Source organism: Petaurus breviceps, unplaced genomic scaffold (genome assembly GCF_028583685.1).
Source record: "Petaurus breviceps papuanus isolate PSGF00001 unplaced genomic scaffold, PetGlider_PUasm1.0 90701, whole genome shotgun sequence".
In the NCBI taxonomy this organism is placed as follows: Eukaryota; Metazoa; Chordata; class Mammalia; order Diprotodontia; family Petauridae; genus Petaurus; species Petaurus breviceps.
Window position 1 is genome coordinate 4493807 of NW_027187316.1, and position 24464 is coordinate 4518270.

The 24464-nt window shown below is 39.4% G+C and overlaps 1 protein-coding gene across 5 annotated transcripts in view; it reads left to right on the forward strand.

The window, feature by feature from the left end:
• RCAN2 (regulator of calcineurin 2) overlaps positions 1 to 23731 on the forward strand; it is a 407956-nt gene extending 384225 nt beyond the window's left edge. For all 5 annotated transcript variants that reach the window (XM_069065826.1, XM_069065827.1, XM_069065825.1 and 2 more), the window contains one exon: positions 20937 to 23731. In XM_069065826.1, the coding sequence (XP_068921927.1) occupies positions 20937 to 21100 (164 nt within the window). In that variant the 3' untranslated portion in view covers positions 21101 to 23731. The remainder of the gene's footprint in view (positions 1 to 20936) is intronic.
• The last annotated feature ends 733 nt before the right edge of the window (positions 23732 to 24464 follow it).

Genomic DNA, 24464 nt, shown 5'->3' on the forward strand with positions numbered 1-24464 from the left:
CCCAGAAACACCTGGCTGTGTAACTTTGAGCAAGTTACTTAACCCCAATTGCTCTAAATAAATAAATAAATGAATGAATGAATGAATGAATGAATGAATAAATAAATGTAAAATGAAGGGATTATAATAAATGATCTCTAAGGTTTCTTCTTGCTCCCAAAATCCATGATTCTATTATCATTGTTATTATTATTTCTATTATCCTATGCATTTAATTTAATATCATTTCTATTCCCTCCCACCCGGAATTTAAGAGTAAGGCTCACTGGTGGCTCTTTTGTAGAACACCATTCCCCAGCAGGAAATGTGCATGTGTGTGTAAGGGAGAATGTAGGGATGGAGAACCCCACAGTGGCCTTGCTTTGTGTTAAGATTCACATGTTCTCTGGCCCTGGGTTCAGGGAGTTAGGCTCATTCTGTCTTCTGCTCAAATGCCCTTCAGAAATCACATCCCCCCACCAAAAAAAAAAATGCTTTTGAGACATTACTCTTTGTTGAAATAGCTATGAGACAAAAAAAAGAGGAAAAGAGATTAAGCACCTAGGTGGAGAAATGGATAAAGCATCAAGCCCAGAATCAGGGAGACCTGAGTTCAAATTTGGCCTTTATACACTTACCTTCTGTGTGTCCCTGGGCAAATCAATTATTCTCTGTCTGCCCCAGTCTCCTAATCTGTCAAATGGGCATCGAAGGGGTCCAGTCTTAGCACTTCTTAAATTATGGGTCAGAAATTTTGGCAATAGTAAAAAAGTTTCTGAACGCGCAGTGACCAACAATCAATTAAAAATCAAACACGTAATGAATCGGAGGTGTTTCTGGCAGCGTTTGCCCATGTTGCATGGTATAACTTCACTACAGCTTTGGCCCAGAGTCAGAAAGACTCATCTTCCTGAGTTCAATTGTGGCCTCAGACACTTACTAGCTGGATTACCCCAGGCAAGTCATTAAATTCTGTTTGCCTCAGTATCTTCATCTGTAAAATGAGCTGGAGAAAGAAATAGCAAACCACTCTAGTATCTTTGCCAAGAAAACTTCAAATAGGGTCACAGAGTTAGACACAACTGAAAATATCTGAATAATAATAACAACAACAAAAATTAGAGATAATAACAGCAGCTAGCCTAGCAAGATCCCTAGAGATACTAAAAGCTAAATAACCTTCCCAAAGGGACACAGCTAGTAAGGATCAGATGCAGTACTTGAACCCAGGAGGCAGCCTGGGAGTGTTGAGGGAGCACTCACTTTGAAGTCATAGTCTCAAATTCCAACTCTGCCTTTGCTAACGGTGTGACCTTGGGTGAGTGAGTTTCTCAGCTAAAAGACAAGAGGGTTGTCCCAGATGACCTCTGATATTCTTTGCTGCTTTAGAGCTATGGACTTGTACCCTTCTGATTCCCAGGCTGGTCTTTTATCACTCGTACTCATGGCCTCTTTTGCTGGGGATACTTTAGTGATGATGTTTGTCAGCTCAATTCCCAAACATAATTACTCTCAAGTAAAATGCATCAGACACAGGTTAGGTACCGAGTAATGGGGGAGGAAGGAGGTGAGAATATAAAAAACAAGCTCCACCTAATTCATAATTTAGTCTAAGACAAAGATTCTTCACCTTTTTGTGTGTCATAGATTTCTTTGTCAGTCTGGTGAAACTGCCCATCTTCTCAGAATGTGTCTAAATGCATAAAATACACAGGATTTCAAAGGAAAATAATTATAATGAAATACAATTATAATTTTTTTTAATTCACAGACCCCCAAATTAAGACCCCCTGACCTTGGACCCCTCATGGTTACATGCATAAAGATATTTTTTTTTTTTAGAGAGAGGTGAGGGGAGTTACTGTAGCCAGTAAAAAAGAACACTTGACTTAGAATAAGGAGACCTATATTCATTTATAACCATCCTCTGTGTAACTATAGGGAAGGCAGTTCTTTCTGAGCCTCAGTTTCCCCATTCATAACACTTTTGTGTTTGTTGTTCACTCATGTCTCACTTTTCATGATCCCATTTGGGGTTTTCTCAGCAAAGATACTGGAGTGATTTGTCATTTTCCAGCTCATTTTATAGGTGAGGAAACTGAGGCAAATAGGATTAAATGATTTACTCAGGGTTGCACAACTAGTAAATGTCTGAGGCCAGATTTGAACTCAGGAAAAATGAGTCTCCCTGTTCCAAGCCCAGCATTCTATCCACTGTGCCACCTAGTTTCTCTCCACTCATAAAATAGAGATGTGGGTATATCCATTAACCCACATTACTCCAGGGCAGCAGGGTGGTTCAGTGGATAGGGCACCAGGCCTGGAGTCAGGAAGACCTGAGTTCAAATCTGGTTTTAGATACTTATTAGCTGTGTGACCCTAGGCAAGTCACTTAACCTAGTTTGCCTCAGTTTCTTCATCTGTAAAATGAGCCGGAAAAGGAAATTACTCCATTTGTCAGACATGATTAATACAACTAAATATCACTCTACTCCAATGGGCTGTTGCAAAAAAAAAAAAAATACTTTAAAAGCAAAGGCACTTGAAGAGTAATTTCATTAGTACAGGGAAGAACCTTCCTCCACTCATCCATGTTCAGCACCTTCTTTGTGAATGACTCTGAAAGGGTTTTCTATAGCAGAAGTGAAAAATTCACAAGGCTCCCTAAGGTGACCTCAACCAGATTAAAATGTAATTGGAATATGTTTAGCAAGATAATTTTTTAAAATGCAACATAGATAATGTTAATTTGTGGCTTTCTAAGTCAAAATTCATCCTGTAGGAACCTGTTTCTCTTTGCATTTGACACCATAACACTAGAGCATTGAGAGTTTAAGTGACTTGCCCAGGGTCACACAACCAATATGTGTTAGAAGGGCTTGAACCAAGATCTTCAGAAGGCTTTGAGGCTAACTCTCTCTACGACACCATGTTGCTTTTCCTGGACTTTAAAACAGTAAAATTGATGTTAATTTTTAAGGGAAATTATTATGGGGGAAAATGTTTATCAAGTCCCTGATCAGTGAACCTCCATAATAGTTTTTTTTTTCCCATTATGGGACATTTGTTTTATCTCTGCCCTGTGTGCAACCAGACAGACAGGAGACAAGATTAAAGGGGACAGTAAGTGTTCTCAAGTTCTTTCCAGTGCCTAGGGATGGGGGAGGAACGATAATTAACACTCACTCCTCGCTCTTCTTTTTATGGTTTCCTCCTTTCGATCTCTTTTGGGCTATCTGAGAATTTGACCAGGGAGTTGACATGAGGATGTTGAAATAACATGATAGCAGCAGCTGCCTAGTCCTTCTCTCTCCCAGCAAAAGTGGGTAAGCCCTAAATCTAAAATTTGAAAGGAAAACCTATTTAAACATTGGGCAAATTGTTTACACTCACACTTCCCTCCTTTTTAATTCTGTTTTTTATCTCATCAACATGTACACACGATGTATTTTCCTCATCTATAAAATGACAGGGATTGGAGTAAATGGTCTCTAAGGTATTTTCCTACTTTAAATCTGTGATAACGTTGGACCATGAGTTTCACATACATGTATCATTGCAATTAGTAAGTCTAGAAGGTGCTAGGCAGCACAGTGGAGAGAGCCCTAAGCCTGGCATCAGGAAGATCCAAGTCCGGACCATTGCCTCAGACACTTAGTAGCTGTGTGATCCTGGGTGAGTCACTAAAATTCTGTCTGCCTCAGTTTCCTGTACGATAAAATGGGGATGATAATAATAGCACCTACATCCCAGGGTTGTTGTGAAGATCAAATGAATTAATAGCTTAGCATAATGCCTGGGACATAGCAGACATTTAATATATGCTTGTTTCCTTCCTTCTTTCTTTATTCTATACCAGCTATAAATAAGGGCCCAAATATTCTCTCCCTATTCAATTCAGTGAACATTTAACAAGGGCCTCCCATGTACATAGTATTATGTTGGGTGCTGGGATTAAAGACTAAATAAAAGCCCCAAAGAGTCTGCATTCTGCTGAGAAAGCACAAACAAGTAAGCAGATATAGGACATGACATACAGGCTGAGACTTGAAGAAAGTTAAGGATTCAAAAAGGTGGAAAGTAAGAGGAATTGCATTCTTCCCATGTTGTCTAGACTGTGCAAAGGCTGGTGAGAGATGGAATTCTGAGATCCAGGAAGAGCAATTAGGCAAGATTAGAGGGAAAACTCTTTCATCCTTTGCTTTGTTATAAAGATGTTACCAGAGGGCAGCCAGGTGGCTCAGCAAGTAAGAGCACTGGCTCCAGTGTTGGGATGACCTGGAGATCGAATCCTGGGCTCCGACACTCAGCACCACACCCAGAAATAACTGGCCGTGTAACCTTGAGCAAGTTACTTAACCCCAATTGCTTTAAAAAAAAAAAAAAAAGATGTTACCAGTAAAGGAAGAAAACACACACCTAAGCATGATAAATTTTCTAAATTTTTCTGAAATAGTATAGTATAGTGGAAAGAAAATTGTATTTGGAATCAAAAGAGCTGGATTAGATCCAATATTGAATAAATAAATTAACTTTTCTGAATTCCACTTTCTTCATCTGTAAAAAGAAAATAACATTATTCGTGCTACCTACCTCAGTCAAGTTACTCAACAAGACATTTATTAAGCACTTACTATGTGCCAGGCACTGTACTAAATTCCAGGAATAAAAATAAAAGAAAAACTGGTCCCTGACCTCAAGTAGCTCACATTCTGATGGGAGAAAAAAATATATAAAAGATTAGATAGATAGATAGATAGGTAGATAGATGCATGGATACATAGATACATAGAAAAATAAAGAGAAGCAGACAGACATACAGATGGATAGATAGATAGATAGATAGATAGATAGATAGATAGATAGATAGATAGATAGATAGATAGATAGATAGACAGACATAGATAGATAGATAGATAGATAGATGGTGGATACATAGATACATGGAAAGACAAGAAGGCAGACATACAGATAGATGGATATAGGTAGACAGATGATAGATACACAGAAAGATAAGAAGGGACAAGCATACAGATGGATGGATAGATAGATAGATAGATAGATAGATAGATAGATAGATAGATAGATAGACAGATAGATAGATATAGATTATACACACATAGCATATATAGTAATTGTGTATGCAAGATATACACAGTTATTTGTGTTATTACAAATAACTATGCACGCAAAAGATACATATACACAGTGTATATAATAATTGTGTATGCAAATATATTTACACAGTATTTCTAATAACTACACAAAATATACACAGTTATTGTTGTTTATCTCATTGGAATGTGAGCTTCTTGAGGGCAGGGACTGTTTTTCATATATAGATACACACATATATACATACACACATATACACACATAAAATATATATGATATATATTTTCTTTCCATATGTGTGTGTACATATATAGTGTAAATGTCAAGCAGTCAAATCAGTAAATAGAAATTTATTAAGCACCTACCAGACATTATGCTAAATACCGGAAACACTAGGAAAGGCAAAATATAGTCTTTTCCTTGTATTCGCAGTATTTAGCATAATGCCTGCCCTCAGGCAGTTCACAATCTAATAGAGGTTGGTTGATTGGTTGGTTGGTTCTCAAAGAGAACCAAAATGACGTCACTATGCTAAAGTCAAGTTTCACTGTTTCTGACTGTGACTGATCTGACCCAACAAGCTCAGAGTGTTCTACCACAGGTCGGGCACAAATAATACGTATGAACATTCGGGGTGGTTCTCCAAATTCTGCTTTGCTCATAGAGCACAACACCTTCTCTGATGTGGGCACACCATGCTGAGAGGTCCTGTGCCAGTGTCTCCCAGGTCATACAATCAGTTCAAGAGTTCTTCTTCTGACCACCATGTGAGCGCTTGAGTTATCCATAAAATAGTCTTTTAGGCAAGCATACATTTGGCATTCAAACAACCCCAGCCCATCAGAGTTGGGCTCAAGGGGGGTAGACAGTACCTAGAAAAAGGAGCTAAAATGGAGGGACGGGATGGAGAGAGTCAGAGGAGAAAGGGAGGATACCTAGCACAGAAGGCATGATAAAGTCCTGTAACCAGGGAGGAAATGATGTGGCTGCCAATGGGGAGCTCTTCAGTGTCCACCCTCCACCCTCTCCATTCAGAGGGCAGGAGCAACCCAGGTGATCCTGAGGAGTTGATCATTTCAGAAGGTGATTTCAGAGAAAAGTCATTAGCAGTGGGAGGAACTGGGAAAGGCATCTTGCAGAAGGTGGGGTTTGAATTTAGTATTAAAGTAAGCCAGGGCAGCCAGGAGGTAGAGAGGAGGAAATTTTGATTTTTGTTTAAAAACAAAAATACTTCACTTTTGAATAAATCTCTAAGCTTTTTAGCTGATCTGGGTTTGTTGAAATGGGACTCTAACAGCTGTCCTGTCCTCTCCACAAACAAAGGTGTTTAAAATCATTTACACTGTCCATATCTTGGTATTTACATGGCCGGTGTCTCCCTCATTGGTCTGTGATTTCCTTGAGAGTAAAGATCATGTTTTTGTCTTTTTTTGTATTCCCAGCATTTAGCACAGTGCCTGGCATATAATAAGAGCTTAAAAAATGCATGTTGACTGAGTCCTGACAAAAATAAGCATTATAAATAGTACATGCAGATAGAATGACTTGACAGTGGCTTTTTTTTCCCTTTCATCCTCTCCTTAAAGCAATATGTTTCTTCTGACCAAACCAATTAAACAACATGTTTTATTTTAATGTAAACTCGTTTCTTAGTACCCAACATCCTAGAGCTAGGTATAAGAACAAGTTTCTTAACACCTAGCCTTCTTAATGCTGGTCCAATTTTTACCACTTTGTTCTCATTCCCTGTGAATGGAGGCACTTATACAGAAGAAGAAATGATAAACAACCATGAGAAATTAATTTAAACTCACACAGAACAGACCTGTTTTCCTCTAAACCCATAATGCTTCTCTGGCTAAATTCACAAAGTGAGAATTTAGGATTGGTATGGGAAGGACCACAGACAAATGAATGGAAACCCCATAAAGGACATTTCCCTGGCAGCCTAAGGCTCTTGGAGAGGTTTAAATGGACTTAGTTTATAACCCACAGCACATTCATCTAAGTTGTTAATTTTCATTATTTATTGAGCAAGTCCATTGAGTTAGTGCATGAGTACATATATCTAGGAAATGCTTTGTAGGCAAATGATGAGCCAGGCCCAGAATTGGAAAAGAGGGAGCCTGCAAGTTTAGATTACATCTGGGAAATTGGGCAAGGCTTTTGACCATCTCAAGTTGTGTGCACGTGCGCACACACTCTCTCTCTCTCTCTCCCTCTCTCTCTCTCTCTCTCTCTCTCTCTCTCTCTCTCTCTCTCTCTCTGAACAACACTGTGTTTTCCTGGTGATGTCATAAATTTGCAAACTTTAGAACACCCTGATTTCTGAAGAACTAAAATTAGACAGGTGGTGGTACAAACAGCAATGGAGAGACACATGTATGGTGAGGGTTAGGAGACTGCCACATGTTTCCAGCTAGATTGCCAGAAGTGTCTAGTCATGAGGAGGAGGAGGAGAAGGAAAAAGAGGAGGAAGAGGAAGAGGAGGAGGAGGAGGAGGAGAAGAAGGAACTGTTCATGTGATTTCACTGCTATAGGGGACTCTCAGATGAGCAAACTATATCTTTCAATGCAGGTCAGCAACTTCTCTGCAACTTTTAGTCAGAGTTGCCTAAAGCAGAGGTGTCAAACACTCAATATTCCTGAATGTGACCTGAATGAAATTAAAATGTAATTGGGAAATAAATTTTAAAATAGGACATAGATAATGCTAATACATGGTTTTCTAAGTCAATATGACACCTTTAGGGATCCTTACATACAGTTTAGTGACCCTTTTTCTATTTTATTTTGCTATCACTGGCCTAGGACCCTGAGAGTTTAAGGGTCAGAGGATCACACAGGCAGGATGGGTCAGCGTTGGGGCCTGAACCCATGTCTCCTAGGCTCTTAGGCAGGTGTCTATCCACTCTATCACATACTAACCATCATCACCATGACTATCATCACCATTCTCCTCCTCCTCATTTAGAAGGTCTGCACAACTCTTTACATGCAGAAAATGTATGAGAAGTGGCCTGGTCATATAGCAAAAACAAAGGATAACAGGTATGGGCAGCCTGAGTGCTGCTGCACAGATATCTAAAAATGTAAAAAGATCTAGAGGAAGACCTCTGGGATATTGGGTAGATCTTCTACTGAGTCATAACAATAGATAAGATTCTACATCAAAGACAGGAAGACTGAATGGAAATCCACCAGCTTTCTTGACTACCACAAGAAGTAACAGTGAGTGGGAGGAGTCATAATGGTATTTTTGGCATTATTGGTGTTATTGGTGATGTGGCTGCTCTAGATATCATGATACCTAAATTACATATGCCTCATTATACTCGTATCTAGCTTGGCACAGAGTAGGCTCTTATTAAAAGCTTGTTGACTTGACTTGTTACCAATCACATTTTACAGATGAGGGGGGAAAAATGGCCAGAAGGATTAAGTGACTTACTTTGGTCATATAGCTAATAAAGGTCTGAGGGAGAAATCGAACCTAGGTGTCTGTGTCTGAAACCAGCACATTCTCTACTAGGTCAAGATGCCTCTAGATCAATGGTGTTAAAATCAAGTGGATACAGGACCACTAAACCAAACATAAGCATCCCTGCATTCAATATTTTCCAATTATATTTTTATCTGATTCAAGACACACTCAGGAGTGTTGAGAGCTACATGTTGCCATGGGTCACATGTCTGACACCTCCACTCAAAGAGATCATTGCTAAGGTATTTGCCAGCTCTAACAGCCTGTGTTTGTAAGCTATCTTTTCTCCCTTGTTCAAGGGACTTGCAGTCTAAGGGGGGGCAGGTAAGACACAAAGGTACAGCATTTAGAAGAGAGTAATTTAAGACAGTGTGGTCACAGTTGGTCAGTCATTTCAGTCATGTCCAACTCTTTGTAACCCCATTTGGGGTTTTCTTGGTAAAGATACTGGAGTGGTTCAGGGTGGCTAGGTGGTGCAGTGAATAGAGTACCAGCCCTGGAGTCAGGAGGACCTGAGTTCAAATCCAGCCTTAGACACTTAATACAAAAACTAGCCATGTGACCTTGGGCAAGTTGCTTAACCCAATTTCCCTCCAAAAAGCAAAAAAAAAAAAAAATACTGGAGTGGTTTGCCATTTTCGTCTCCAGCTCCTTTTACAGATGAGGAAACTAAGGCAAACAGGGTTAAGTGATTTGCCCAGAGTCACAGTGTCTAAGGCCAAATATGAACTCAGGAAGATGAGTCTTCCTGACTTCAGGCCCAGCACTCCATCCACTGAGCCACCTAACTGGTCACAGAGAGAGCAACAAAATGTGGTTCAATAACAGCTCATTTGCCTAATTTCTGATTCTCATAGCAAAATGTCCTTTTTGTTTCTCAACTACAGGAAAAAAGCTCATTGGAACAATGCTCCTCCTGCCTTCCCTGACCTCCACTAAGCATCCGTGCTTTTGTTCAAGGGCCATTTTCCATGTGACACCTCCCCTGACCTCCTCCTCCACACTGATACAATAGAGTAGTCCTGACCAACTCAAATATAAATGGAAGCTATGAATTCATACATAGGGATCTGTGAGGTTCCCATAGCAACTTATTAACCACATATTAACATTATTTATCTTTTCCTGTATTTTTATTTTGTTATATATTTCCCCAATATATTTTAATCTGGCTTAGGCTATGCTGTGACCTTGTGTTTAACACCTGTACTATAGAGAGTGGTATCTTAACCATTTGTTTACTTCTCTGAAATAACAAATTCAAGTCAGGCAAATGGTTGATTGAAGTCCATTATGTGCAGAGAGCCAGTGTTGCTTAGTGATTAAAGATCTAGTCTTGAAGCCAAGAACCCTGGGTTTAATTCTTGCCTCTGATACATACTGGTTGTGTGACCTTGGGTAAGTCACTTAACTTTTTGGTACTCTTAGCAACTTTCTAAGACTACAAGTTACAGAGAAAGGGCTGACCTGTCTTTGAAGAAGGAATTTTCTCAACTAGGTGTTTTCTAAACCAGGGAAATAACAGGTCTCATCCTCATTCTATCTCCACTATGGGCGAGACACTGTGCTAGGCTCTAGGAATACAATGATGAAAATAAGATGCAGTTCCTGCCCTTGGGGAGTTTATAATATTTTGGAATATGGCCCTTGAATGTTTTGTTTTTGCCTGTGCCAATGGCCTACAATATAAAAAAAAAGTTAGAAAAACACAATTTTGAACTTACTAATATGGTGCCTTGGGTCCTTTACTTACATGTCTTATCTCTGTTCATGTTGATTTGTGACATAGAACATAAGCTATACAAATTCTGAAGATAAATTATGTAGGGTGAATGTTACCTTTGTATCCCCCATTCATACCATGATTCTTTCCCACAGACATTTGGTCTTTTGGAATCCCTTCTTTTGCCAATGGAGTTCTATCCTACCCTAAGGACCTAACTCCAATAGCACCTCCTCCTTGAAGCCTTCACTGATGATTATTTCTGTGCTGATTTTTCCTTGTGAAAAACACTGAATTTGAGTTCAAAGTCCCTGGATTCACATTCTTGTTCTGATATTAGGTTCTCTGACCCTAGACAACAAGACGCTTCCCAAAGTGAAAGGCAAAATGAACGTTTCCACCCTCAAAGAGCTCCCATTCTACTGGCATGTTAAGCATTCAAATCTATGCTATTGTCCACAACCTTTAACATATTGTTTTTTTAGATCAGGGGTGAATCAGCCTAAAGAAATTATAATCCATCATATAGAAAAAAAAATTAGATTGTAATCTGTGAGTTAATCCAATAAGTCTGTGAAGTTATTGTACTGTTTCTAATGGTCACTAAAAGGCAATTTTCCAAAGAGGTAAATTCTCACATTTACTTCCAATTTGGTTTTGAACCATGAGTAAGGATATAGATGACATTTATTAAATGTTTACTATGCCAAGTAAGCCAAATGGCTTACTATGCCAATACTTAAACACCAAGTACTATGCTATGTCCTAGGGATATAAATAGAAAAAGAAACAGTCCCTGTCTCCAAAAGCTCATACTAATTTGAGGGAGAAAGCACATAAAAGAAATTTCAGCTTCAGGGCTGAAAAGGGGGCCCCAAAGTCCTAAGGATTCAGTGACAGGGCCTTATGGCAAGGCAGATGGTAAGGTCTGGTGGTCCTCCACACTACTGGAAGTAATAGCATTGTTGACTCCTTTATCATTCAAATGATGTGTCTGGGTCATAGAACCAACAAGATCCAATCCTCATGACATTTCAAACCTCTCCCCAAATCTAGGACAATGATGCAAAACTCAAATTAAAACAGACGTAGCTAAACCATCCATAAGGATCCCTATGGATGCTATATTGATTTAGAAAACCACATATGTATTAACATCATCTATATTTTATTGTATTTTTGTTTGTTTTGTTAAGTATTCCCAATTACATTCCCCACTGCCCATCACACTCCAGCAACAGGGCTGCAAAAGCCTACCTTGAACTTGTAAGAAAGCCCCATTCTCACCTCCCCACCTCCTCCCAGTGCCCTGAAAACTGAAAGGCAAGAAGCTTGCTCAGACTGGGGCAGTAGCAAGGCATCACTCCATATTTCAACAAAGTTCAACCAGAGAACTGAGGGACAGAAGAAACAGGGACGGGACATATGTGTGGCTGTGTGTCCCTCTGGTAAGCCTGAGGAAAAGAACCAGTATCCAGCTGAAGCCAGTTCTGTCCCTCCCAGAAGTCACTTGGGGCAGGGACAAAAGTGGTGAATCAAGAATTGCCCAGTGTGGGAGGAGGCTGAAAGAGCTTTGAGATTAAGCCCCCAGGGAAACCACATCCAAAGAAAGTAAGAGGTATGATGCAACTTTGAGGGGTAAAAAGGCACTGAAATTACTAAAGAATTCAGGAGAAAGAACTGTACAAGTGGTTGAACAGTTAAGCCGTCCAAATGAGTTCTGAGTTTCTGGGGGTAAAGGCAAAGAAGGAAGGTATTCCCTACATGATGTAGCAGTCCTCTGATCCCAGGCCGGCCTGGGAGGGTTCTGAGTATCTGGGACTAGGGGAAGGTACAGAAGGGAGGTGTAGGTGGGGAAAGAATATGATAAATGGGGGCAGCCAGGTAGCACAGTGAGTAAGAGCACTGGCCCCAGAGTCGGGATCACCTGGGATCGAATACAGGCTCTGATACTTAGCACCACACCCAGAAATAACTGGCTGTGTGACCTTGAGCAAGTTACTTAACCCTGATTGCTTAAAAAAAAAAAAAAGAACATGATAAATGTAGTATCTCTCTCCATTAAGCATCTATTGGAAGACAGGTACTATATCTATGCCATTGTCTTGGTAAGGAACTTAAAGAGCCTTAGTTTTAAGTTTTTTTCTCCAAGAGTCACTTTCTTACTCTTGGTACATTAGGAAAAGACACTGAGGCGTGTTGAAAAGAATGTCACCTTTGGAGTCATAGGACTTCAGGTTCATATTGCCATTTACTACTTTTGTGACCCTAGGTAAATCATTTCACCTGTCTGGGCCTCAGTTTCCTCATCTGTAAAATGGAAGTGTTGAACTAAATTATCTCTGAGGTCCTTTCGAGCTCTACATCTGTTATCCTGTGAATCCTAAGAATGATTTATTGTCTCCGTGGTGCACCCAGAACTTAAAATCCTGCCCTTTAACACCCCTTGAAAGGTCAGAACCCTGCTGATTTTGGCTTCCTGTGATTAATTAGACCAATAAAACTACCATTGTACAATGGCAGAGTTGGATGAAGATGAAGATTATTAGAGGCAGAAGATTATTACTGAAATAATGTTTTTTCCAAGGTAGGTGGTGACCAGCAGCTGGTTTTCAGTCGGATGCAGGCTGTTGTTGCAACCATATACTTTTCCAGTGCCTTGGAGGATATCAAATGAACCGTTTCCCCATTAGAATTGGCAGTCTATATTTGGTCTCATTGAAGTTCCTTCACGGATGCCTAGGAGAATCAATACTTCCCCACCAGCCTTTTCCCAACCCCTGGAAGAAAATGAAACAAGAATCCTTTAGAAATATTTCTAGCCCTGACCCATTCCTCCTGTGGCAACAAACACCAGACTGGGATCATGGGTTTAAATGCAGACTGCTGCTTATTACCTTGTGTGACCTTAGGCAGGGCATTTCCTCTCTTTGGGAATGAGTTTCCTCATTACTCTTCAGGATATATAAGGATCAATTAAAAGAATTGAGGGGTGTTAAGACAGAAGAAGAAAAGACTCAGGGAAGAGACAGACATTTAGAAGAGGGATTAGATTTGTTCTATTTGGCTGTGAAGAGCAGAACCAGAAACAATGGGTGAAAACTGCATCAACAACAACAACAAAGCAAATTTAGGTCCTATTGTGGGGAAAATTCTCTAACAATTGGAATTATCCAAAAGAAGACATATTACCTGAGGGGGACTAAGTTTCCTGTCATCAGTGGTCTCCAAGCAGAACCTGGATGATCACTTTTCAGTTATTGTTGTCCGTCCTTCATTCCCAAAGAGGACCAATTACATCAGGAAGTGGCGTCTTGACTTGCAAGTGAATTGGATTTAAGTGAGTCAGGGCTGTACAAAGTCATTGGCCTCACTTTCTCCTCCAGAGTCAGCACAGTCCAGTGGCAAGACATAGGTCAAGATGACTGTCGATGGTCCAGGATGCAATGGAAGACCTTAGCCTTTTTAAGCTAAGGTCTTTCCCAGATCTCAGTTTGTCTGAGGCAACTCCCATTCAATAATTAAAGGCTATACAAGGATTGAGGCAAAAGATGGCCCAGTTTGGCTTCATAAAAGAACCAATCTGGGAGGGGAAGACCTTCAAGACTCACCACTTTTCAATATGTTATAGTGAGGATTCCTTTTTGGTTATGGGTGAATTGGGTGGCCACTGAAATCAGTCAATCAATGAACATTTTTAAAAGTACCTACTGTGCTAAATGCTGGGGACAATTGTAAAATTCTGAAATTCTGGGCTCTGTAAACTAGGTTTGTTGTACTCAATGCCCTTCTGGATTCAAATCTTGTGTCTAAAAAATTACATTGAATCTAGGTGATAGAGATTAGAAATTTTTCTCTTGGGGAAGGATTGGGAGGGGAAAGAGTTGTCCTTTGCATCTGTGTCAACAACAAGTAAACTTGATATTATTCAACCAAAATGAAATACCTTTAATAATGGGGTCCTACATTTTTAAAGGGGAAAGCTACTAGGAAAATTGTTTAGAGGCTGAGACAGAAAGGCATTTGAATTGGTATCATTGTCCTTCAAGAAAGAAGCAGGTGTGATTTTTCTGTCTTTACCTGTATTTGAAACTCTCCTTCTCTGTAAGTGCAAGGACATAGTAAATGGCAAGAAGAACTTGCCACTGACAGTGACCAATTGGTTCCCACTGCTGGTTGGCAACATTGACGTCAGCCCCCATGGCTGAGAAATTAGCTGAAGCTTGGAGAGGAAATAGGCCAAAAAAGAAAAAAAAAATTCAATCCGGGAATACCAAAGTTATTTCTCTTTTTACTTCGTAGCCTCTCAGCAGCTGTGATGCTTTGCTGCTTTTTGATAGTAGGAAAATTTCCAAAAATAGAACAGTGAAATGTCAAAGTTAATGGGATCACGGCAATAAAATATCCCTAGTACCAAGAAATCCAACTTCATTAGCTTGATGTGAACGTTGCTTTCAGCCCTGCAGCAGACAAACTGTGCTGCCGTCACCTTTACTTTTCCCCATAGTATATATCCCCTCACACATACTCTCATTCAGCAAAGGAAAGCAACACCATTGCCTATTTCTCCCCAACTACAGAGGCTCTTTTTCTTTTTGTTTTCCTTCTTGAAAATAATTCCCACTCTCAGGGAAACCTGGTTTGACCTGGCTAAAGCAAAGAGTTTTATTAACGAACCACAGGATTTGAAGCTGGGAAACAACTTAGAGATAATCTCTAGTCCAAAACTCACATTTTTCAAAGGAAACTGAGTCTCAGAAAGATGGTGACTTGCTGTGAATTGAACTCAGGGATTTTGACACAAGATTCATGTTTTTTCCTACACCATTATTCCTTGTCTAGACCAAGTGTGGACAGAACCTAGCCCACATTCATTTACTCCTTCACAAATACTTATTACTTTATTGCTGCATTACTCACACTTATCTATGAACAAAGAAAACTTTTTTAAAAATTTTTTCAAACCATCAACCCTGTGGGGTTGACCATAAAACATATAAAGCTCTTTTATGCCTAAAAACTCTGAAGTCAGGTTCCAGCGGCTGTCATGGAGAAATTAAAGTCCTGCCCATTTTTTATATAAGAAAAATGCCTTAGTGTATATCGTAACCACCTTGTGTCTCAATAGAGAGCATGTGCTGTAGACCACCAAAAAACAAAACAAAAATCAAAATGCTAATTACCATTCTTAAATCTGTTTCTTTCCTATTGCCTATGATTGTGGGTATGCATAATTATCCTTTCAACAATGTAAAGGCAGCTTCAACCTTACAGAAAGATGAATGAGGGAAGAGTGAATTAAGGCTGAAGCTATGGGCTTCTTCCCCAGAGCTAAGACTGCCTAAGCCAAACCTAAAAGCACAGCCTAAGGATGAAAAGCACCTTCTAATCACTTTCAAATAATTCCCCTCTCCCAGCTTCCCCTCACAGAAATAAATTTTTTATTACAAATTTCTAAAGGAAGAATTACAGCTTTAGAATTCACTTAAGTAACTTTGAGTAATCTATTGTTTTTTAATAATAAGTGGGGATTCGAATCTAAAAGATTAATGAAGAGCTGTTGGTATCTCACAACCCAGATTCCCCTTTCCTCATTCTTGTTTTAAAACAAAAATATTAGGAGAAAGTGAGTGGAAGGGAAAAGTGAGCAAATATAGCATATCCTTTAATGTGCAAATACATAAAGGATCTGTGATTCTGTCACTGGGGAGAACTAAGTCCTCCATAAATGCTTTTGCATTTGTTCACCAACACAGATTACAACCCATCTGTGATTTAATAGGTCATAGAATCATAGATTTAGAGCTTAAAGGGACTTCATAGGTCACCTAGTCCAGCCTCCATCTTACAGAACAGGAAACTGAGGACGTGACAGGTTAAGCAACTTTCCCAAGTTCACACTAGTGATAAAGATGGGATTCAAGATAGAGAAACTGTCTTAACTGCTTATTGGTTCAGATGCAAGTCTTTTACATTTTCTTTCATATGAAATATGACCTATTCCTATTTAATATCTTGTTATCATGAATGCTTTCATGGGAGCTAAGAGCTCTCTTTTCTTTTCTTTTTTCTTTTTTTAAGGGGGGGTGGGGGGTGGGGGAGGGACCCATACAGAGGACAAATGCTGATGTTTCCAAAGGAAATCCTTGGCGGAGGTGGTGATGTAAGCCTAGAGGATAGAATTCTCCTTGTCCCTTTAAATCTGAACCTGTGGTTCTGGGCCATAGATTGAATATATCTCTGTATTGTTCACTGAGAATGTAGGTTCCTTAAAGGCTTATGTTATATACTTATGTACCAGAACCCATCCTGGAACTTTGTACATAGAAAATTTTTGTTGATGTTAATGATAGAATTATGCTGTTAGCATATGAGCTGATATGTGGGTTTTAACAGCAAGCTCTTGAAGGCAAGGTTCTTTCACTTACTGATTAACCATTAGTGATCCAAATGGTGGTTATTTAAGGCTTGTGAAGGCATTTTGAAGCATGAGGCGTTTGAAGGCGGGGGGGTTCTCCAGTGTCCCTTATATCATATCAGGAAGACAGCCACTTATTCTACTGACCTTTAGAGTGACAGTTAGTAGAAGAGGTCAAATGTAGATTCCTTTAAAGGTAAAATTATCATGGAAACCCTAAACTAATCTGCCTGGCAATTTATATGACTGAATAATAGTTGGGTCTTGACTAACCTGTAAAGTGTATAAGGATTTTTGAAATCAAAATAGGGAATAAAAAACAAACAAACAAGTTGTCCCTCACTTCCACTGCATGGATAAAATAATAGTGATAGAAATATTATATCAAAGACACTTATGACATATGGTAGAAAGTGTGCTGACTTTGGAGTCAGAAGATGGTGGTTTAAGTGCTACTTTTGCTACTTGCAGCCTATATAACTGTGAGCAAGTGTGTATATACATAACATAACATAACATAATATATGATACAAAATATAAGTATATATAGAAATATAACATAACAATATATGATATAAAATATAAATATATGTTAACATAACATATGATACAAAATATAAAGTATATATAAATATAACAACACAATATATATGATACAAAATATGTGTGTATGTATAAACACACACATATCCTTTCTGCTTCTTAGTTTCCTCAAATGTAAAGGGATAATATTTTGTCTTTACATTTTCACACCATACAGTAGTCACTAAACAAGTTAATACTGAATTAGATTGGATTGGCTTGTCTTTATCACAGGGTTATTGTGAAGATAAATCACTCAATAAACATTTATTAAGTGACTACTATATGCCTGGCACATAGGAAAGGCAAAAGAAGATCCTTGCCTTCGAGGAGCTTGCAGCCTAGTGAGGAGACAACAACATGACTAGACAGGATGAATGGGAGGTAATCAACAGAGGGAAAATACTAGAATTATGGGGGCTCAAGGAAGACCTCCTGTAGAAGGCAGGATCTGAGATGGGACCCAAAAGGGGTAAAAATAAGTAGTAGAGTATTAAGTTCATTAAAACCATAAAATGTTATTTAAACATGTCCCAAAACTCAGAGACCTCTGCTATCTTTCATTTGGGAGCTCATTTCTATGATGTAAATCCAATCCAATCCAGGCCCTCTGACCCTTTGTAGTACTTGTCTGTGTTCTACCACATAGGTTCTCCATCATATGAGGCATTCAAATGGTGCAGTAAACACAGTGCAGAACCTAGAGTCAGGAAGACCTGCATTCAAATTCAGCCTAAGAACTTACTAGCTGTGTGATCGTGAGCAAATCATTTAAATATTCTGCCTCAATTTCCTCATCTTTAAAACGAGGATGGTGATGACATCAACCTCACAGGGTTGACATGATGAAATGAGATAATATTTGTAAAGTACTTTGCAAACCTTAAAATACTATATAAGTGTTAGCTATTATTATTATTATATACACGTAACACATTATTATATACATATCAGTGTTAGTATATAATGAGGATGGAATGAGTTTACAAATACTTCTATGCACCATGATTTAGTGATAAGAATGTAGAATTTCGCTCCAAAAGTTCGACTGCTCATTTTATTCACCTTCCTCTGTGAACCTGGGCAAATCACTTCTCTCTAGATCCAGTTTCTTTACTCATCCATTAAATGAGTGAGTTAGACAAACCTGTTGTCTCCCTCTAGAGAATGTAGGCTTCCTGAGAGTTCACATCTGTTTTATTTTTGTCTTTGAATCTTCAATGTCTAGCACAGTGGTTGGCATATAGTAGGACTTTATATAAATGTTTATCAATTGATGAGCAGCAACTTTTTAAGATTGCCTCTAGGTGGCATAATGGATATGGCACCTGGTCTAGAGTCAAGAAGTCCTGACTCAGACACTTACTAGCTGGATAACCCTGGGTAAGTCACTTAAATTAACCATTTGCCTCAGTTTTCTCATTGGTAAAATGAGCTGGAGAAGGAAATGGCAAACCACTCCAGTATCCTTGCCAAGAAAGGGGCAGTTAGGTGGCACAGTGGATAGAGTACTGCACCTGGCGTCAAAAAAACTCATTTTCCTGAGTTGAAATCTGGCCTCAGACACTTACTAGCTAGGTGACCCTGGGCAAGTCATTTAATCCTGTTTGCCTCAGTTTCCTCAATTGTAAAATGAACTTGAGAAGGAATTAGAGCACCACTCCAGTATCTCTGCCAAGAACACCCCAAATAGGGCCACAAAGTCAGACACAACTGAAAAACAACTGAACGACCACAATTTCTAAGACACCTTCCAACTCTAAATCCTATATCTTTTAATTGAATGTCAGCTCTGTTTTCAGATAGGTAATCATGGCTTATAAGTGAAGAATCCAGGGAGTAATGCCTTGCTCATCTTTGTAGCTCCCACAGAATAGCAGAAATGTTTGCTAAATGAATCAGCCTTAGGGCTTCTTAATTGGTTTTCCTCCCTTTAGTCTCTCCCCACTCCAGTCTATCCTACACACTGCTATCTAAGAAATTTTCCTTAAGCACAGATCTGACCGTGTGACTTCCCTAACTAAACCAACTCCAGTGGTTTCCTGTTGCCTCTGGGATAAAATAGAAACCCTTCTGTTTAGCTTTTGTAACTGGACACAATCTGGCCACAAGCTATCAAGACTCATTGTATGTCACTCCCTCTCTCCCACTTTACCACCCAACCACGCTGGCTTTTTTCCCTATTCCTCCTATACAACACTTTCACTCCCCTGTCTTTGCTTTTGCACTGTCCATCCCCCCTACCTGGGAATGCACTTCCTTCTTACCTCTACATCACAGAGTAGCGAGGTGGCTCAGTGGGTAGATACCTGGAGTCAGGAAGATCTGAGTTCAAATCTGGCCTCAGACACTTATTAGCCATGTGACCCTAGAAAAGTCACTTAACTTCTGTTTGCCTTAAGCCACTGGAGAAGGAAATGGCAAACCACTTTGGCATCTTTGCTAAGAAAACCTTATGGACAGTGTTGGTATGCTATGGTTGATAGGGTCATAGGCAACTCAAGGACCATTTTCTGCATGAAACTTTTTCTGATCTCTTCACTGCTAGTGCTCTAACTTTCTGACTATCTTGTGTTTAACTGCTTTGTATATATTTGTATTCATTCACTTTATATTTATGCCATATATTTTTAAATGTTTCTGTCTCAATATGTAAGCTCACGGTAGGTAGAGATTCTTTCATTTTTTGTTTCTGTATCCTCAGAACATAGCACAGTGTCTGGCACACAATAGGTACTTAATAAAGATTTTGATTAATTGATCAAAGGCACGAAGAGTTGTCTCAGTCATCCAGAAAATCAATTGTAGAGACCCCATGACTCCCTTTGGGAACAAAAGGTGTTGTGCAGCCACTCAAGTCTTTGGAGACAAAACAGGGGAGTAAATTTATCACTGCAAGAAGCTTCAGAGGCCATCTGATCCAGCTCCTTCATTATATGGAGGAGGAAACAAGGCCTAGAGAAAAGCAACGTCTTTGCCGGGCTTTTACAGGTAATATGTGGAAGAACCAAGATTCACACCCATGTCTTTTATCCCCAAATCTAGGACTGTGACCCCTGTGCCACTCCTCACATATGGTCACAGATTTAGTGTTGAAAGGCATGTTAGAAGCCATCTATTCTGAAAGCCATATTTAAGAAAGGAGAAAACTGAGTGGAGGAAGGGAGATCCATTAGAAGTCTACTGAAGTAGTCTAGGCAGAGGTGATGAGGTGGCTGTGAGGGTGCAAGAACGAGGAGAGAGATTGTCATGGTAGAAATAAAATTGGTAAATAGACTAGATATGTGGGGTAGGGCAGCTAGGTGGCACAGTGGATAGAGTAACTGATCTAGACTTAGGAAGACTCATCTTCCTGAGTTTAAATCTGTCCTCAGACACTTATTAGCTGTGTGACCCTGGCCAAGTCATTTCACCCCATTTGCCTCAGTTTCCTCATCTGCTGAACTAGAGAAGGAAGTTACAAAACCAATGTTTTTCAGAAAAACCCACAAGATATGTGGGGTGAGAATGAAAAGTCAAAGATGTTTCAGAGGTTGGCAGTCTGGGTGGCTGGAACAGTAGTGCCCAACCTGCATGGCTAGTGATCCAGAATGGTCCAAGTTTTTTCAACCCCTTTTACTTATCTTGCTTTTCAGGGGAGAAGTACGAACTTCATGCAGGAACAGAGTCCACCCCGAGTGTTGTGGTGCATGTGTGTGACAGTGACATCGAGGAAGAAGAAGATCCAAAGAATTCTCCAAAGCCAAAAATCATTCAAACCCGGCGTCCTGGCCTGCCACCACCTCCAGTGTCTAACTGAGCCTCGCCTCAGACAACACGATCACTTCTTCTCTTTCACATGCTTTCCTTTCTCGTTGGCTTATTTTTATTAGGTCAGTTATGTTTAAAGGAATTGGTTGCCTTCAAATCCCTGGACATTTAGTTCACTGGGAACCCCCCCTGCCCTTCCTTATATTGAAGCCTTTCAACGTAAGGGCTAGGAAAAGGGGATCTGTTTCCTGAATCCTGTCATTCACCACTAACCCTAATGCATCTTTTAGGAGGGCCTAAAATAAATAGCATTTCATTCTTCAGTCACTATTACATCTCAGAGCTATGTACTTAAAAGCCAACCTAAACCAGAGATGTCAATCATGAATGTCACCCTTTGGGGGGAGGGCGTGCTTTGGCTTTCTCAATCCCCATACTGAGGTGTATGCATTTTCTTTCCTGGCAACAATAATAGGACCATATGTAAACTTGAATTTTGATTGCATGAGATTCCATCCATTGTCTCTCACCCAATCTCTGCACCTAACATCCACATGATATGCATGGTCACCAGCACTTGTCTTCATCATTTGAGGTAATGGTAATCCATTTGTGGTAACCCATGAAATTCCCCATGTCTAGCAGAGAACTCTCTAGAGGGGAACTTTGTTAGGATTGTCTACCTGGACAGGTCTTATTTTGTTTTCTGATGTAGTCATTGTTCAGAATAAAACATTTGTTTAACACTGTTAACATTTCTGGAGGGGAAAACCAAGTCTAACACCCAAAGATGTTTCTTGATGTATTTTGGGTATTGCTTCCTCACACTAGCTACCACATCCCACCTCGGAGGTATGTCCAGGGTGATAGAGACTGACTTTAGCAGAAGCTATTTGTTATTATGGCTTTCTGGCATCAGAACTATTTGTTGTTGGGGGCTTTCCCCCTTTCCTTTCTTTTTGTGTATATTTGTACAAATGTTTCAGCTGTGCTTTTGAAATCAGGAACTTTTTTTTTTTGCAATTTGGTGATTGTTCAGCCATCACCTGCCTGGAAACATAGCTCATGCATTGCTATTAATGCATTCATAGAATATTACAGCTGTTATGGTAATATTACAGTATCTTATGGATAAAACTGAGTATTGAAGGGGTACAAAGTTTACTTCGATGGTATATAAGTAAAGATCAAGCACCTTTGTTATTGAAATCCATTTTTTAAAAGTTATTAAATGTGAGCATCATTTGAAGTTGGTTTAAGGCATAACAGCAGCTGAGCATACTAAAATGAGAAAGAGAAAAGATTAATGGAAAATTCCCCTACTCCTTCAATGCCCACATACTGTACATATAAGACATTTGTTTTAGTTTGTGATTTTCTATTTCTCTATCCCAAAGTGCATTACAGAATATACACCTGTAGAACCATTACCTTCTCTGCTGTATGTTCCCGGCCTAGGTCATCTACTACTGTCCATTAATGAGTTAGTTTAGATGTGTGATGCCAGTTATGATGGAGTGGGAAAAATCTTTTCATTGCCCAAGCCGCAGAACAAAACAAAATAATACAGCCAAATGACTGAAGGGATTTCATGGTTTTTGACTAGGGTGTATAGCTCAGTCTTATCACAGACTGAAGTCACATAGAATGTTTGTTCAAAAATTAGAAGTCCTTTTTACTGTGAACATAGCAATACAGTACTGTACTGCAGAGGGGAAATTGGGGGGAGGGGGGTTGGGAGGGAGCTTGTTAGAGTTTCTCTAGCTCTAACAAACTGGAGAAGGAGCTTATAAAATACTGAGGTTCCAAAAGAAAAAAAAAAGATGACTCCTGTAAGGAAAGGGAAAAAAAAAAAAGAAAAGAAAGAAGTATATGAATAAATGTTCTGGCTTTCACTTGCTGCAGAGGTTGCTTTCACCAGAGATAGAGATTTAACAGTGAAGGCATACTGCCCTCTAGTGGACCTCTTGTCTGACCCTTTCTGTTAAAGTAATACTACCCACCCTGTCCAAACATTTCAAGTGATCCGCTCAATGGTGAAGTCCCTCAGTCTGATTTTATAGGCTACTTGCCAATCAATCAAAGAGCATTTTTAAAAAGTACCTACTATGTGTCAGCTACTGGGCTAGGTGGTGGGAAAGCAAAGACAAAATCGAAATCACCCCTACCCTCTAAGAACACAAGCTCCAAAGAAATTTGTATAAAGGAATGTGGAACTCCTATTTTCCTAATGAGTTAGCTCATTTGCCCTGCCAACGAATCTATTACATGTTTCAGACCAAGTACAATAGAATACAACACCTTCATAGAATTCAAGCTCAACATAGCAGATCTGATCTCACCAAGTAGTCAGAACATATGACAAAATCTTGTCCAGACCCAGTGATAATTTGTTCCCCAAGCTATGTACATCTTTCACTGGGCAAGGTTTGTGTTGAAATAGAGAGCTTGGTATCTAGATGAATAAGGAACTCAGAAAGACTCAATGGTACTTCCTAGCACTGTGAAAGTCAGAATTGCCTCAGCATTTCCATGGACATGCATTATGCAAACCTCTTTAGCACTATTTTCAGTTTGAAGAGTGTAAAAAAAAAAAAGTGAGAGGTTCCCACCGAGTGAATCATTTGTGCACGTGTATAACTCAGAGAGCTTAGACTTCAAATAAATCTGGTGAATGATACTTTGTCCAAGTGGTTTACTTACTTTGGGCATTTGGGAGGCTGATGTTGAGGCTAAACCGCCTTGTTTGGTGATTGTCCAAAAAGGTTACTAACCAAGGAGGCAACATGACATCGTAAATAAGACAGTAGATCAGCAGTTAGGAGACGTGGGTTCTAGTCCTCATGCGAGCTATGTGACCTCATTTCTCTGAGCTTCAGTTTTCTCAATTACAAGACAAGGGAATCATCTAATGTCCCTTTCAGTTCCAAATCCTATGATCCTATGAGATGGCCTCTAAGATTCCTCCCAATTCCAAAAATTCTATGATTCCAATTTTTGCTCTGTGTAATAATTACTTTGAAAAACCAGTTGAATGCACTTGTAACTCAGTCATAAATTTGAGATGCAGGAATCCCCAATGGGAATTTATATTCTGAGTCATCTTATCTCTCTAGTATTGATATATTGACACTGGCGTCTTTAGTGTTGAATAAGCTATGATCTGACATGAGAGGTTTTTTTTTAAGAAACTGCTAAATATTCCTTGGTTTCTCTCTCTTTTTTTTAAAGGTACACCTCAGCATACATGTTGATTTCAATAGGAATGACCAGTGTGTTGAACAGCAGGGTCCCAGACTCATGTTTTGCATTGTTACACATACGCATACACACGTGCACATGCACACACACTTGTGTGTATATAGATAGATAACAGATATAGAAATAGATGGAGATATATTTCAAGCTTAGAG